General features: G+C 40.9%; 2 protein-coding genes across 7 annotated transcripts in view; one reads left to right on the top strand and one right to left on the bottom strand.

The window, feature by feature from the left end:
* Positions 1-18,097, top strand: part of Rnase13 (ribonuclease A family member 13 (inactive)) — a 42,873-nt gene that overhangs the window by 1,951 nt on the left and 22,825 nt on the right. The gene's annotated exons all lie outside the window — the stretch shown is intronic.
* On the bottom strand, positions 11,322-11,792 carry LOC124090360 (ribonuclease 7-like). Its single transcript, XM_046441048.1, has one exon. It carries the CDS (start codon positions 11,790-11,792, stop codon positions 11,322-11,324), a length of 471 nt encoding a protein of 156 aa, XP_046297004.1.

Below are 18,097 nucleotides of genomic sequence, written 5' to 3'. Positions count from 1 at the left end.
ATACTGGCCGAGTCAGGCACAGCAGGATGGTGCCCTGCCTCTTTAAGGCACGGGGGAGCCAAGGCAGAACTATGGGCTTTTCCAAAGGGTAGGCATTGGAGAGGAGAAAGGAAGGCCAAATAGTCCCCCGGAGAGGGGTGTGCAGGTATGCCCACTGCAGTTGTGGGGGTGGGGAGTGGGGGGGACATGTTTAGAAAACGCCCTGTCTTGAAAGCAGTTCCTGAGGCTGGGAGGCTTGAGGGAAAGCAAGGTCGTTGCCAAGGTGACAGGCTCTTCTCTCACCTCCTCAGGACGCCAAATTCCACTCCTTCTTTGCTGTCTTGTTCTGGAAAAGGAAGAGAAAAAATGGTTAATTCTCCTTGATGGCGAGAAGAAACCTCTGCTCCATAGTGTCTAAAAACAATCTAGGGTAGCAGACCTCTGTGACCATCTTCTCAGCAAAGGAGAACCATGGAGACAGAGCTCTTTCCAGTCAAAGGTTGTGAACCCTGAAGTCACCTAAGTTCTCCAGCTTCTTTGTAATTAGTGCCAGGGAGCTAGCTAAGAGAGTAAGATTTTGCTACCCCCTGGTGTCCACTGGGTAAATACTGCCCTGTGGCTGGTTGTAGGGTCCAGCACTTGGGAAATTTTCTCAGAGGATGTTTTATGAACCTTATTAATCACTTGTCTCAAACCCAGCACATCTATGTCAGTATTGAGTGTGAACCTTCCCTTACTGGGTCTTAGATCTCTTGTACTCAAGCAAATTGGGGAACTCTTGGTAAAGTTCAAGATTCCCACAACTAAGCAGTGAAATATATATTTTAAAAAGGAGTGGATCACCCCACCCATGGGAAAAAGGAAGCATTTGAGAGCTTCTGAGTTGGTGGGATGAGGGAGTTTGGATGCAGGGTCTGGAATGCAGTTACCCATTCTTTTCAGGAATTTTAAAATCTGTGCTAAATTGCAAAGTTTTTGTTTTTTTTTTTAAGCGAGTGATATGTATGCTTAAAGTGGTTAAATACCACTTTGTCCAGAGAATGAACCTCTTACATGAAAGAATGTATGTGTGTGTGTGCGTGTGTGTACATGTGCATTTGTACACAATAATCCATTGTCTGTGCTTTTGGTAGGGATATGAAGGAGTAAGTTTTATTTATTTATTTATTTATTGTGCTGAGGATTGAACCCAGTGCCTCACATGTGCTAGGCAAGTACTCTACTACAGAGCCACAACCCCAGTCCAGGAGTAAGTTTTATTTATTTATTTATTTATTGTTGGCTGGGGTACTTGGGATTGAACTCAGGGGCAGGCACTCTATCACTGAGCCACATCCCCAGCCCTATTTTGTATTTTATTTAGAGACAGGGTCTCAATGAGTTGCTGAGTCTGGCTTTGAACTTGCAATCCTCCTGTCTCAGCCTCCCAAGCCACTGGGATTACAGGTCTGTGCCATAGCGCCAGGCTCAGAAGTAAGGTTTAAATGGAGAAATTCGAGGCTGTGAAGAGACCAAGCTTAGAGGCCCTCTCCTGCATTCACAAATATTTCTCATCATAATTCTCCAATTTCAGATTCTGTGGGACTTATCAAGCTCCTATTTTATGATGAAATCCTGGCTTATTTAAGTTAAGTAACTTGCTCTAAGTTACATAGTAAATGAAGAAGCAAGAACTTGAACCCAGGCAGTCTGACTCCAGAGCCTTCCCTCTCAACCACTAAGTGATAAACTTCACCTAAGCTATCAAAGCTCATAAAAAGAGAATTTTGAACACTTATATCATCTTTTTTTTACCAATGAAGCATCACATTTAAAAAATGTTAAACTTGTTTTTGTAATAGCCAGTGTTGAAAGAGTTTCTAAAAGTGTTCAATATGTTCTTGTGGGTCAGAGAAGAAAACCCATTTTTTTCTTAGACTTGTTGTAGAATATGTAATAGTTAAAATAATTTCCAGGAAGTTTCCAGTATGGTTTTTATGGAGAAGTAGTGTTATTCTAAAGTGGGGGAAAGCAGAAAAAAACATCTGTATCTGTAAAGTTTATTGCCTGGTTAATGTGAACCAAGAGTTCTAATTGCCCTCTATATATAGTTGGGGATTTAGACTGCTCACTATTTATCCACCTAGAGAGTAGCAGTGACTAGGGCTCTGCTTTAGTTCATACCTCAAGTTAAGGGGGAATTAAGGAAAGACCACGAGGGACATTTTAGGGATAGACTTGAGAGAACATGTTAATTGTGCCTTCCAAAGAAACAGGGGGTCAAATCTTAGTTATTTTAGCATAAGAAATCTGGAGAATATATAATTTTTATTTTTGGTTTAGTTATTCATTAGTTTTGTTTTATTAGATTGGTAATTTTCCTTTAAAAAATTACAATTTAGCCGGACACATTGGTGCACACCTGTAATCCTAATGACTGGGAAGGCTAAGGCAGGAGGATTGCAAATTTGAGGCCAGCCTCAGTAACTTAGGGAGATTTTGTCTCAGAAACCAAAACCAAAACAAACAAAAAATTTACAATTTGTCTTCTCTGAACTAGGTATCTTGAAAACCCAAACTGTTAACATCTTGCCTCTGCCAGTGTCTTAGTTTCCATGCTAGTCTACCAGCTCCATTTCTGAAAAGCCAGTTTCTGCACCACAGTCACAGTAAAATTTTAAAAATGTAACTCAGGGGTCAGGGTGCAACTAACTGGTATAGCAAGGGCAAGGCTCTAGGTTTGATCAAGACACACACACACACACATACATACACACACACCCCGTAAATTAAAATATCCCCAAATGAGACCATCTTGTCAACCTTTTCTTCTAAGAGCTTCCCATTTGCATCATGACTCCTTTTCTGTGCCTCATTTATTTTTTTAAAAAAATATCTTTATTTGTGTTTATTTTATTTATTTATGTTTATGTGGTGTTGAGGATTGAACCCAGGGCCTCAGGCACAAGGGGCAAGCACTGTACCACTGAGCCACAACTCCAGCCCCCCCAGCCTCATTTCTTTCCACTCTTCTCATGTGGTAAGCTACCAGTGACCTTTAAACACACCTTGCTTACTCCTAATTCTGCACCTTTTTGTTCTCTTTTCTTTATACATGGAGCCTTTTTCCACAATTCATCCTCTGGGCCTGAACTAAAATGTTGCTGTCTCATAGCAACTCTGTTTTTATTTCTTCATCTCTGATTATGTATTTATTTGTTTTTCTGTCTCTCATGACAAACTACCTGTAAGCTAAAAAGAAACTTTTCATGAAGTCACGTCTCTTTTGTCACTGCTCTTCTCTAGCTAGGGTCTGACCAGGTCTTCAAAGGTATTATCAAAGGTAAAAACTGTAAGAGGAACAAAAACCCCCACAGAAACAGAAATGATAGTGGGACAGAGAAGAGGGGGAAACCTGGCCGGAGTGGGAGGTAGAGAGAAGAAATCAGCTGCTTAACTTTGTCCACTGGAGGATATTTGCAAATGAATACACAGGATAGAATTAAAAACAGAGGGACCCCCCCACCCCAGTAGCTGGAGTTGTGGCTCAGTGGTAGAGCACTCCCCTAGCATGGGTGAGGCACTGGGTTTGATCCTCAGCACCACCTAAAGATAAAGGTATTGTGTCCATCTACAACTAAAAACAACAACAACAAAACACACACACACACAAAAACAAACAAACAAACAACAACAACAACAAAACAAATGGGAACATCTGGATTAGATGCAAGTTCATTGTGCTGTGAAAGTCTGGAAAATGCATGGCTTGGAAAATTCATTTATGGACTTGATTTAGGTACAAACTCAGAATCTCTTCTACAGTTTAACTCATTTGACTGAGGTTTTGTTTTTTGTTTTGCAGTGCCCAGGATTCAACCTAGATTTCTCACATGCTAGGCAGATGTGCTACCAATGAGCTACACCCCTAGCTCATAGCCCATTTTTATGTAATGTTTTCTTCATGTAGCTTTGCCTGTACACATTTCTGTGCATCAAGGTAATTTTTGTATACATTTTCTTCAATGAAAGCTTTGAGTAGTTATCTACTATTTGCTTAGTAGCTGTCAGTTTTAGGGCATTTGTATTATATTAAACTTTTCTTTGCTTTACAAAGAAAAGGTACAAACAAATTTGTGCAAATATACTCCACACTTTGCGTTATTCCCATTTGGTATATTTCACAAAGTGAAATTACTGAGTCAAACAGCAGGAGCCATTTTATAGTTCTTGTTATTGCCAGATGAGGCAATATTTGGAGGACAGAAGTCATGAAATGCTCTTAAAATATTTAAAAGGTTAGTTGTGAAGAGGAGTTCAGCCTATTCTGAGAGTCTCAGAGTGGTGGGGCATTAGTGAATTGTTGCAGTTATATAGAGAAGTAGATTAGGTTCTATGTAAGGGAGTTTTAATATTTAGAGCAGCCTGAAAATGGGACAGTTTTTCTCTATAGGTCACAAATCTCCACTTGCTGTAAAGTTTTAAGCAAAATGAATTTTTTTTAGTTGTCAGTGATCCTTTATTTTATTTATTGATATGTGGTGTTGAGGATTGAACCCAGTGCCTCACACATGCTAGGCAAGCGCTCTACCACTGAGCCACAACACCAGCCCTGCAAAAATGAATTTTAAAAAAATATTCTATAAGCTTTCCAGATTTGTGATCTGTGAATTTTCCCATCTGTATATCTGCATTCATTTGCTCCCCAAATAAATTATGTTAAATGGACATTTGTTAAGAGGTAACATGTGCCAATACATTAGCAGTAGCCTTGAGCCCTCATTGGCAGACTATCTAGAGTCCCAGTCTCCTGGGGCAGGCAGTGTGGAAACTAGGACTGCATGAATCACCCTGGCCTCCCTAATCTTCAGAACTGCCAAGCAGATGGGTCAAAGTTTGCCTCCAGTTCCTTGACATCTTCATTGTCTACTTCCAGGTCTCTGCCTATATTGTACCTACTCAATGAGTCCTATATTATAAGACTATGTATGCTGTGTATACCATGCCTCCAAATTGTTCCCAAGCCAACCTGAGCACCTAAGTGACTGATTTCAAGGACAAGTCCTTGTAACAAATTATACTATTTTCTTTTCTTTTTGCTTGGGGATATTTGCACTTCAAATGAGGAATTTGGAACCCCAAAGAATCAGCAATTGGTAGAATATAGTGCTCCTAATTTTACTAACATAAATGCATGAATATTTAAATTACCATGAATGCATGTATATTTACACACACACACACACACACACACTTTCATGGATGCACTCTTGTTTATTGAAGGAGCTGTTGCTTAACAATTTTTTAAGCCACTTCACTTAGTAAAATATAGTCGCAAATCTCCATGTTTGGCTAAGGAAGAAAAGTCCTTATTGAGGATGGAGACTCAATCAGTCTCTGAGTTTTAATTTTTCTTGGAGTATAATTTGTTGAATTCTTTTGACACTACTACACTGGTCTCAGGGATGCATTGCTTCCCTTTCTTGGTTCTTCCAGAATGCAGTGTAAAAATCTCCCCAATTCAGAAGAATACCTACGGGGAGGCAGCACCGGGCAGAGGGAGAAGAGTGCCAAGGACAGATATAGGTCTGGGTTCAGTTCCAAGGGCACCACTATGAGCTCATGAGCCTGAGCCTTGGCTCCTCTACCACAGCAACTTCTTTCCCTTCTGTAATCACCAATGAAACCAACAAGCATGGGAACACCAGAAAATACATCCTAAAGCCAACTGTGAAGTAAAGTGTAGAAAATGGACTCAAGGGCTGGGGTTGTGGTTCAGTGGTGAAGTGCTTGCCTAGCACGTGTAAGGCACTGGGTTTGATCCTCAGCACCACATAAAAATAAATGAAATAAAGGTATTGTTTCCATCTACAACTAAAAAATTATTTTATTAAAAAATTATTTAAAAAATGGACTCAATATGAATTTTTTAAATGTCCCTTTTGGATGCCAGGGATGTACCTCAGTGATAGAGTGCTTGCCTAGCTCATGTGAGGCCCTGGGTTTGATCCCCAGCAACACACACACACACAAAATTAAAAAAAATATACACACACACACAGGTGTATGATATGTACACATATATATGTCCCTTTTGTGCCGAGTATTGAGAACCACTGGCCCTTTTTTTCCTTCCAGTGCTAGGGACCCAATCCAGGGCCATATGCTAGGCAAACATTCTACCACTGAACTATATCCTTAGTCTTAGCTATTTGGCTTTTAAAAATTTATGTCCCTGGGCTGGGGTTGTGGCTCAGTGGTAGAGCATTTGCCTAGCATGTATGAGGCACTGGGTTTGATTTTCAGCACCCCATAAAAATAAGTCAATAAAAGAAACGTTCATCAACATCTAAAAAAATACTTAAAAAAAGTATGTCCCTGGCTGGGCATGGTGGCATTTGCCTGTAATCCCAGTGACTGGAGGATCACAGGTTCAAAGTCAGCATCAGCAACTTAGCAAGACCCTAAGCACTTTAGTGAGATTTTCTCAAAATAAAAAATAAAAAGGGCTGGGGATATGGCTCAAGTGGTTAAGTGCCCTTGAGTTAAAACCTCAGTATCAAAAAAGGGGAAAAAGAAAAATTATGTTCTTTATATTAAGCTATAGATCAGAAGTCCAGTTTTTAATCTTTTATATGTAACTTAAAAAGAAATAAATTATGATAATCACTTTAAAGAATTTAATGACTATTTGGGCCTTTAAAAATGTAGTTAATGGTGGGCTGGGATTGTAGCTCAGTGGCAGAGTGCTTGCCTTGCATGTGGGAGGCACTGGGTTCGATCCTCAGCACCACATTAAAATAAACAAATGAAATAAAGGCATGCTGTTTACACAATAAAAAAATGTAGTTAATGATTAAATATAAATTAAAATAGTTAAAGTATATTTTATAAATTTAATATATTTCATGTCCTTATTAAGTAATTCAGTCATCTGAGCCAACCAGCAAAACATTCTTGAATACCTAAAAATTACAAATCTAATGATTTATAAATAGGGTGAATCAATTTTCTTGTGTTCTAACACCAATTTTATTATTATTATAATTAGTATTAGTATTAGTAGTTATAGTAGTAAGCAGTAGTATTGGGGAATGAACCCAGTGGTTCTCTACCATTGAACTATATCCCAACCCTTTTTATTTATTTTTTTTTATTTTGAGACAGGTTCTTACCAAGTTACCTCAGGCTCCCAAGTAGCTGGGATTACAGGAGTGTGCCACCATGCCTGGCATTCCAACACTAGATTTTTTTTTTTTTTTTTGTGGGGGAGATACCGGGATTGAACTCAAGAGCACTTGACCATTGAGTCACATCCCCAGTCCTTTTTTTTTTTTTTTTTTAAATATTTTATCTAGAGAGGGTCTCACTGAATTGCTTAGCATCTTGTCCTTGCTGAGGCTGGCTTTGAACTCCTGTCTCAGCCTCCCAAGCTGCTGGGATTACAGGCATGCACCACTGCGCCTGGCCCAAAACTAGTTTTAAAGGAAAGTTTTATTTCAAATCATGCACATTTTAAATTAGAATTACAAGTCCATCTTGTTAGGGTAATAGACTAAATTCTCTCTTTGTCTCTGTCTCTCTCTAGTACTGGGAATCAAACCCAGGGTCTCCTGTATGCGAGACAAGCATTCTAACACTGAGCTACATCCTCAGCCCCTAAATTCTGTTAAACATTACAAATACCCACAATACCAAATATGTACAAATTCCTTAAACATGTTATTGCTATGTGTTTCATTCTTATAAATATTTCTGTCTTTAATTCTAAATTTTCTGGAATTAAAACATACTTACCTATTAGAAAATAATGGCTGAATCAAATGGTTGGGAGCCCCTTCCCAAGCAATGTTTCAGAAGCCTGTTCTCGGTGGCTTGGAGAGCACAGTCAGTAGAGGTTTTGTCCCCAGACTTTGGGATAGCTCTTCTCAGGCCCCCAGCTGCCCCACTGAGCCCAGTTTCATGTAGCTGTGTCATTACTCTCCAAATGGGCCTGTTTTATAGCCCATGGTTCCTAGATTCAAATTACATTCCACCTAATTCTTTAGCCTACACACGGAAGTCAGAAACTCCTACCCGGGTTGCTACACCACTTGTTGGATATAATTAGTCTAGTTAAGGATTCATTCTATTCTGGAAGCTTCCCAGATTCTGGGGCCACAACTCTTATAGATATTGAATGGTTGAATTTTTCCTGTGTTGCCTAACTGTGGTTCTAGACCTAATGTTAGCCAGAGATATACAACAGAAAGGTTAACACTAAATAGAGAATTAACTTAAGGTCAAGAAAAATGAAAGCCTGGGGCAGTGGGAGAAAAAGGTTACAGAAGCCATTTTTAATTCTTTCTTCTCTCCTGTTTTACTTTTGAGAGTATTTCATGTGTATTTTTATTATTGCCTCTTCAACAAGATAATGAATCTGCCATCACAATAACCTAGGTGTGTTTGCCTAGGTCCTTCCAAACTACAGCCCACTTGAAGGCCATAATATGTAGGAACCCAATGCTATTTGGTAGAAAAGAGAGGAGAAAAGAAAACTCAAGCTGCACTTGATGGTGCACATCTGAAATCCCAGTGATTTGGGAGGTTGAGGCAGGAAGATTGCAGATTTGAGGACAGTCTCAGCAATTTAGTAAGACCCTTCCTTAAAATAAAACAAGAACAACAACAAAAAAGCCTGTTGTGGTGGCACCTGCCTATAATCCCAGCAGCTCCTGAGGCTAAAGCAGAAGAATCACAAGTTCAAAGCCAACCTCAGCAAAAGTGAAGCACTAAGCAACTCAGTGAGGCCCTGTATCTAAATAAAGTACAAAATAGGGTTGGGGACGCAGCTTAGCTCAGTGGTCGAGTGCTCCCAAGTTCAATCCCTGGTACTCCCCCCCACCAAAAACAAAACAAAACAAAAATCAAACATAAAAAGGTCTGGGGATGTGGCTCAGTGGTTAAGTGCCTCTGGGTTCTATCCCCAGTACCAAAAGAGAAAACCCAAGAATTTTTGTGCTCTCTTGAGGCAGTACTGGGATAAATGGGTAATTATTTAGGAAACAAACAAACAAAAAATGATGTGTCTTAGATTATAATCTTAAATGATTGAATATGATGATTCCACTAAGTAAGCCCAAGAGACTGCAGGAGGAGGATGCATTTGGTAGCCAGGTGATCACAAACTTTGTCCTGTTCTGTGTACAGATGCCTGCAGGACATTGAGGCCAGAAACAACAGGTACAGGGACATACATGCCTAGACCATGAGAGATCTGGGCTGGAGAAATGCCTTTAGCAGTAGGTAAATGGCTGTTGAAGGCATGGACAAAATCAGTTCATTGAGCGCCGTGTGAGAAGAAAACAGAGCTAAGAATAGGACCCTGAGAAACACTATCATTTAAGGTGCAGATGCAGGAAAGGGAGCTGCCTACAACCCTGGGAAGATGCCAGAGTGGTGGGAGAGTATTGCTTCTCTCTCACTTCCAGTGTGTCTTCTTCCCTAGTCCCAAGCACAGGAGTGATCAACATTAAGTGGTGGTGATGGGCAGAGCATGGTGTGCACGGGCTGTGCCTGCTGTGAGAGAAGCTGCAGTTGCGGGTGGGATGGTGTTGGTATTGGTAATGAGCTCGAATCCTAGAAAGCTTGGAAGGAGGCTGGGAGTTGGAATTTCTGAATTCTATGCTTTCTCTGCCACTTCATGTCTCAACAAACATCCTTTCCTTACTCTGAATCATAGCCTGTGTAGGAAAATCTTTACAAATATGGGAAGGGAGATGTGAAGAAAAAACAGAAATGGTAGAGGAAAGGAGAGGAGGTGCCTTGCTATTGAGTGTGTGTGCATGTATATGTGTGTGTTGTACATACTCATACATGTGTGTGAACATGTGTCCCTGTGTTCCCATATATGTATGGAAGTGTATTATATATGTCTTGTGTTGGTTTGTATGCATGTCAATGTGTATAATCTGTATGTTTTTCTCTGAATATCTATTAAGATAAGTACAGAAATTGAGAAGAAACAAACTTTTACAACAAGTTGACAGAGTAATTTTATGTTAATTGAATCTAGTAATAAAAATTTGAGGATTTTGTTTTCTTTATCTATATGTTCTATTCATTTCCTAGAATTCATTTAATTGTATTTTATAAGAGTATTGGTCTAGGCAGATTACATATAAAACTGCTCCTTTACTCCTTGGCTACTATACTAGTAGACAAGCACTGATTAAGACTTTTGGTAAGTCTTGATTCTGAAATTTCCAAGGAAGAGAAATTCACTTTAGAAGGCTGAGGCTTCTGATCTGGGTTATATTAGTGAAGCATGAACTCAGGTATTGACCACCAACAAGGGTTCAGGCTTCAGCATCCTGGGCATAGCCTATTCTTCCTTTCCTTCCTCCCCTTTGCAAGAGATGGGACCTCTAAACAGTTTTAAAGGAAATGGATGACAGTGTCAAGGTCTCCGTGACTGTGTTTGATCAGGATGCTACGCTTCCTCCTACCTGGGGCAGATGAAGCTGATGTCCGCAGAAATTAAGAAGGGCCTCTGACCTGCATGGTGGCGCACACCTGTAATCCCAGCAACTCGGGATGCTGAGGTAGGAGTATCAAAGCCAGCAATTTAGGGAGGCACTTAGTAACTCAGTGAGACCCTGTCTCTGAGTAAAATATAAAAATGGGCTGAGGATGTAGTTCAGTGGTTAAGTGTCCTGGGTTCAATCTCTGGTACCAAAATAGATAGATAGATAGATAGATAGATAGATAGATAGATAGATAGATAGATAGATAATGGGCCTCTGAACAAGAGCTACAAATCTTTCTTCTTCCCTCCAGACAGTAACATGAACTCAATCAGGAAAAGCATAGTCTTTTATTTCAGCAAAATCAGACACATTTCTTTGTCTGATACAGGGAACCCAGCACTGATTCTGCTGACCACTTTCCTTAGATAATTGCCCCTGTCTGGGATTCCTCCAGGCTGTCCAACCACAGCCCTTCCAAGGTCCTTAACTTATCTTGTGCTTGTAATTTTAGATTCTTTTTCTTTAAGAAGAAGGTCTCCAAAATTACATAAGCCATTACTCCACAAAGCCTGGATCCAACCATGCTGAGATCCCCAGTGCTTGACTCTGGAAGAGCCACATAGTACCAAACACTGAGAAAGAAAAGTAAGCAGCGGTGAAGGATAAAGAGAAGGACCCCTCTGTTCCTCCTTTGGCTCATCCATAAAACCCCCTAAGGAATCAAGAGAACATGAGTTTGGGTTGGTAGGAGGGAAGTGGTATTTGTAAAGACAGTAAGGATTAGTAAAGAACTCAAGGGAGGAAATGCTCAGCAATGAAAAGTGTTTGCAGAGCTTGGGAGGAGGATCCCAGACCTCAGACAATTTTATCCAAGTGCACAGGAACCAGCCGGAATTTCCTAGAGTCCCTTTTTTGGGGAGGTTCACAGGCTATTATGTAAGATGCATTCAGATGCTTCTCTTTGTACCTACAGTTCGGATACTTCCCTGAGGTGAGTGTACACATGGTGAGGGACACAGGTCCTGGGCTCTGGTGGCAGTTTTCATGGTTGTTCTTGCAGGTTATTTGGGGGGTCTGGCAGGTGGTGGCCACATTGGAGAAGGATTCATGCAGGAAGGTGTTGAGGTTCTTGCAGTGTTCTGTGAACTTGTTGACGTGACCCATGGCTGAGTTGCATGCTTGCGGCTTGGGCTGCACGTGCTGAGTTTCAAACCACTGAGATGAGGTCATGTTCTTGGGCTTGGCACTGACTGGGGTCTCAAGCACCCACAGTCCCAGCAGCAGGAGCAGCATCAGTGGGTAGAATCCTGGTCTGGCTGGTGCCATTTCTCCTAAGGGGGAAGTGGAACAGAGGGGAGGAGTAGATGGGTGAGTAGGTAATCATGCGAGTCCTGCTAGTCCTTCCAAGAATTTCATACCCTAAGTCAGTTACTGCAGGGTTCCTGCAGCCCAAGATACTTGAGGAGACCATCTGCACTTTACTTTTTGATCCCAGCGGCTAATGTACTATTTATGCCTTCAATAAATACTTTTATTGTCTACCCCTCACAAGAGTTGTATAAAGTGAATATAATTACCCTCTCTATATGCATGAGCAAACTGAGTTAAGGAAATTCCCCATCACCCACTACTAGAGAATATCAAATACAACATTTTAATCAAGCTTCCACTGCTTCTTTTCTTTCCATACTCCCGTTTCCTTTTTGACTCTCTGAGAAGTAGTCATGAAGGGAAACCAGTCTTTGAAGAAAAACAGGCCAAAGATCTCCCAGTCTGGCTAGGTGTCCTGGAAAAGGTGGATTAGGATTGTGGAGTTAGACTCATTCCTCTCCACTCTGCAGTTCTGTTTCTCACTGAAGTTACAGAAAAATGGTCTCACTGAGTCAGGGAATCACTGCACCAGATGGTAAAGCTGTACAGTGAGTGGGTTCTTTCCATGTCTGACATTTTGTCCTGCTGGGCAATGCCTTGGAATGATAGAGGGTCAGAACTGGAAGAGATCTTTGAGATCACCTCAATTGACTGCCTCATTTTAGAGAGAGAATGAGCTCAAGTTCCTGAAAGGGCAAGTGCCCTTCCCAAGGCCATTGAGTGAGTGGCAGCACAGGGACTGGGAGCTTCCTGACTTTCAACCCTTCCCTTTGGTCCAGTGCCAGCTGCCTAGGGAAGGGGAAAGAGCTTCCCAGAGAAGCAGAGCATAGCGTGTCTCTGTTTGTGGTTTTAGGTGGTGTGTGAACATTACCTTAAATAACTTTCTCTTAACCTTTCTGATAACATTTGGGAGAAAGTTTCCTCTTAGAGCAAGAAGGAAACATTCTGTTATACTCACTAGGGTTTGTTTTTCCTCCCTTTCAAGAGACAACAGGCCTCAGGCTGAGTCTTCAGCTGAAAATAATATTAGAAGAGAGTTTTGAAAAAACAGATGACATTCATTATGTTTATTTTTATTTCTGTTTATTAAATAGCACAAGTACTTTGTGAAAGATGGTACTGCACAGTTTCATTTTCAAAGAATTATTTGAAATAAATGAATAAATATGTATCTGGTAAATTATAGTAATGAAGTAAGTAGATATTACAAAAATTGTCAAGGAAAAAAGCAAATAACTTCAGCTGGCAAGACTTGATCTGTGCAATAGCTCCTCAGATCCGTGTTGGTGTCTTGAATTCCATCCAGCATCCCAACCACTGGCATTTATATGACTCCTCTGCCTTCGAGAAAATATGTTCTTCTCCATTTCTGAATGTGAAACTTCTGAGGGGTTGGTCTCTTTGTCCCAAGGTGGAGCCTGGTTCACCAACAGAACTCCCCCTTTCCATGGTAAGAATCCTTTCATGCAGTTCTTCCCACAAAGCAAACAAAATACTGATTTTTTGGACCCAAGAAAAAATTACCCAGCAGGCACTTGGCTTGAGCACCACTGTGATTTTTTCCCCCCTTTCTTTCTTTTTTTTTTTTTTCCCCAGATGTCATTTCTCTCTTGCAGGCCCTCATCTGAGCCTTTCCCATTGGGATGAAAAGATTACCAAGTGATTATTCATTAACAATTATAATCTAAGCCACCAGGCTTTGGAGTGATTGGGTGGGGATGGCAGCAGAAGCCGAGGGCTGGCCTAAACATTTCCTGCTGACCAAATGACTGGCCACAGGCTCTGCAAGCTCCAAATCCAATTAAGTTGCAAACATGTGCTGGCCCTGCAGCTGACCAGCTTCACTCAGGCAGCCTGGGGAAGGGGTTCCTTTGATTGTGTATTTGATCCTAGTCATTCATCATGAGCCTTCTCAACTGCCACAGTCTTAGGGCTGTTTTATCCATTAAGCACTAGAGGCTTTGTGTTTAGGGACTGGGAGATTTCCAGGGACCTACAGTTTTTGAGACTGGGAAAAAAATGTACTGGCTCCAAATACAGAAAAAGGCAAATATAAAATCAAATATTTGCTTACCTATTACAAAAGTAACAAAGTCAATTTTATTTATTTTGAAGTTTGGCATGCATAAAAAGTACATTACATTGGAAAATGATCTTATTTAGATTTTTCTCATTTTGGAGGAATTCCCAAGCACTGCGAATGAAGAAGGGCACAGCATTGATCACAAATTACTTGTAGTCATATAATTTCAATGTAAAACTTTAAACATATTTTATATACAGTCCTGCAAAAGTGATCTTAAATGAGAGGCCAGATTTTACATATTCAACGTGGTGTAGTGAAATGTTGAAATCTGGTAAATCCGATGGTGCACAGTGTAGTGTTGACTACTAACAGCAGCCAGGAAAATATACACCCCATTTTAAGGTTTGAGTCAGTACAGGGATTTACAACAGCAATAGGAGGAAAGGGATACTACGGACTGCTGTTTAGTGAACATCTAATATGTTCTAGGTGCTTTGTTAAAAATAACAGCTCAATAGCAGTGGCACATGCCTGTAATCCCAGTGGCTCAGGAGGCTTGCAAGTTCAATGCCAGCCTCAGAAACTTAGTGAGACCCTAAGTAACTCAACAAGACCCTGGCTCTACATAAAAGTACAAAAAAGGGCTGGGGATGTGGCTCAGTAACTAAGTGTCCCTGGGTTCAATCCCTGGTATAAAAAAAAATAAATAGCCATCATCTTAAAAAGTGTTTCATGGGTCAAGGCATTGTGCTTTATGTACAGATATTTGCTATCTGTCCCATGTTATTATCCCCATTTTACAGAAAAAGAAACCAAGGCTCAGGATGGTTAAGGTCACATGTTTAAGTGGCAGGACCAGAATTAAAGATTAGGGGGCTTGGGGTTGTAGCTTAGTGGTAGAGCGTTCGCCTAGCACGTGTGAGGCACTGGATTTGATCCTCAGCACCACATAAAAATAAATAAAAGTAAAGATATTGTGTCCACCTACAACTAAAAAAAAATAATGAAAATATTAGGCCTATCTGGCTCCCATACTACTTTCCTGATTATTGAAAATTGTCTTGTGACTTTACAGTCACCTTGTTAGTCACTGGTCTGGCAGATGAGCCATTGTGGCTCTGAGTGACTGGTGCTGTGCCCACGAGATCATAAGTAGATTGAACATCACCACTATTGTGTACTGTGTTCTTGACAAAGAGTTAATCAGAGCGTGTCTATTGATCTATTTGTTGATAGAAACAACATCTTCTCATTTATCTTGTAGCACCCACATGAGACAGAAATATTTACATTTATTTTCCAACTGAGGAGACAATGTCTCTATCTTTGAGTAACATGCAAAGCAACGGAGTAGTGAGCGAACAAAACCAGTTCACTTCCATTCCCCAATTCACACTCTATGCAGGCAGGGCCGCAAAAGGGTTAAATGCACTTAAGAGCCAATTCTTACTGATTTTGTTTTTATATGGGTGTTTCTGGCCAGTCCCAGAGTGTAACTTAACTTCTTCCCTTGAGATGATTCAAGATGCAAATGTGAAATAGTGAAGTGATAAGAATACTGAACCAGACATTAAAAACCTAATTTCTAGTCAATTGCATAAGGTTGGGTCAGGCACGTTGCTGACTTTACATCCACCCAGCTTCGTGGGATACCCAAGCTAGGAGGCACTTCAGAGATCTGTCTGTTACTGATTGGAGGTATATTCTGGTGTGCACCACCAGGGAAGCTCATAAGCATATTCTTTATAATGTTCCCCCAAATGGATTTGAGCCTGAATACCTCCACTGACATGGATCTTTACTACCTTTCATGCAGCTGGTTCTATTGTCTCAGAATTCACCTCCTCTGGTATTGCTGATGGTGGTGAGGGGTATATGTTTTTCAAACCTCTGCTTAGGACCAGAATTAGCTCTAGGTCCCGCATTGCCCCAGTAGAGGGCAATGATGGGATGTATTTATAAAGATTATGTGTGAGAAAACTCTTATAATAAATTGAAAGCTATATTGCTCCGATAGGGTCCTTATGATAGGGTGTGAGAAAAACCCTTGGGTTTTTTTGACACTTTCAGTTGACTTTCCCTTCTTCATCCCTGTATCAATTAGGTAGCTAACTTACTGAATACCCAGCATGCTCAAAGCCTTGGGGCACATGAGGCCAGACTTATTGCTTCTCTTCTTTCCCTTTCTACCCCTATCTGGATGACTGTCATCATCTCCTATGTGTCCCACTTTCTCCTGGGTCTAATTGAGCATATATAATATTGTTGGATGAGTCTTGGTAAAATACTCCTTTCCCTGTTAAAGAAAATCCTCAGCAGTTCCCTTTCATACAGGGCAAAATTCAACCTCCTCCACCTGGCATCAAAGCCTTCTTCTACTCAGCCTATGTCCAGTCCACCCATCCCTTACCAGTACTCTCCCACTTCTCTAACAAATACCAGTACTCTAACAAAATACTATTCTAATGAGACTGGACTTCCTTTTATCTCCACGATAACTTGTCTTCAACTTGCTTTCTGTTTTTCCCTCTCCCTTGAGACCTGGCCTTTGGCTAGCTCAAAGGGGCACACAGGAACCATGTGCTGGCCTCAGTCTCTATGGGGGTCCTTTGTCTCCTTGTCATTTGTAACACAAAGATTTTCAGTTGAATAATTTATTAAATGCCCCCTGGCTCCAAAACTCTATGAAACAAGGAAAAACAAAGTGTTAGCAGCCAGGCTGGCACATGCCTATAATCCCATTGGCCCAGAAGGCTGAGGCAGGAGGATCTCAAGTTAAAAACCAGTCTGGTCAACTTAGAAATGAAATAAAAAATAATAACCAATGGGCTGGGGATGTAGCTCAGTGGTAGAGCGAGCGCCCCTGGGTTCAATGCCCAGTACAAAAAGGTGGGGGTCGCTGGGGTTGTGGCTCAGTGTTAGAGCATTTGTCTAGCACATGTGAGGCATTGGATTAGATCTTCAGCAACACATAATAAATTAAATAAAGTTATTATTTTAAAAAGTTTTTTAAAAAAAGTCTTAGCAGTCACACTAGAATACAAGGAGAGAATACAACAGTCACTAGTATGGCAATATGTAAAAACGTGGATGTGTAACCGATGTGATTCTGCAATCTGTATACGGGGTAAAAATGGGAGTTCATAACCCATTTGAATCAAATGTATGAAATATGATATGTCAAGAGCTTTGTAATGTTTTGAACAACCAATAAAAAAAAAAAAACAAGGAGAGGCTTAATAGAAGACCCTGAGGTAGCTTGAAAGAAGAGGAAAGGAGATTAAGCAACTACGTCCCCAAAGACCTTTTTTTTTTCCCAGGAAACCCCAGGAGGGATAGGCAAGGATACCAGAAAACTCTATCTGGGTTACTGGAGTGAAGCAGACCAGCACCAATGCTGCTACTAAAACGCAATCTTTGAACTACTAGAGCTACCCTAGTAGGGTTCTTCAGGCTTTACCCTCTAAAAGGCCTCCTGGGAGGGAGACACTGACCTCAGGAAGGAGGGTTCTAAAGGAGACTCCTCTGCTATTTCTGAGGGCGGTGTGGGGTGTATGTTTTTCAAATCTCTGCTTAGAACCAGAATTAGCTCTAGGTACCTCATTGCCCCAGTAGAGGGCAATGATGGGATGTATTTATAAAGATTATGTGTGAGAAAACTCTTATGATAAATTGAAAGCTAAAGGTCTTTATGATAGGGTGTGAGAAGCACCTTGCTGTTGCTGCTCTCTGGAGGCACCAAGACTGAGACAAGCTGGGCTACAGAAGGCTGGAAGTAAAATTCACACAGAGCCAAACTGAATGAAGGGATCAAGGTTAACTTCAGAGGCAAATGTCCTGTTTCTCCGGACACAGCACAGGAGATTTTTAGCCAAATTTATGCCAAACAACTTACACATTCATGGTGGACTTCATGGGGTCAGGACAGGTGACTGCAAGAAGCATCTACTCCTATCAATGGTCCTGGCATTTAACTGGCCAGTTGCTCCCATCATTGTTTTCTGGCTGTGAAACATCGATTGCAATGCTAATTCATAAATGAGAACGAGTTTGTACGTTTTAGTCAGCTTTTTCACCTCTATGACCAAAAGACCAGACAAGAACAATTTTAGGGGAGGAAAATTTATTTGGGGTTCATGGTTTCAAAGATCCACAGATGGCTGACTCTTTTCCTTGGGACCTGAGGCGAGGCAGAACAAAATGGTGGAAGGGTGTGGCAGAAGAAAGCAACTGG

Source organism: Marmota monax, unplaced genomic scaffold (assembly GCF_021218885.2).
Source record: "Marmota monax isolate L192 unplaced genomic scaffold, Marmota_monax_Labrador192_F-V1.1 WCK01_AAM20220418_F8-fsc00017, whole genome shotgun sequence".
NCBI classification, from domain to species: Eukaryota; Metazoa; Chordata; class Mammalia; order Rodentia; family Sciuridae; genus Marmota; species Marmota monax.
The sequence above is the reverse complement of the archived record's forward strand: the minus strand, read 5'-3'. Positions and strand labels throughout refer to the sequence as shown.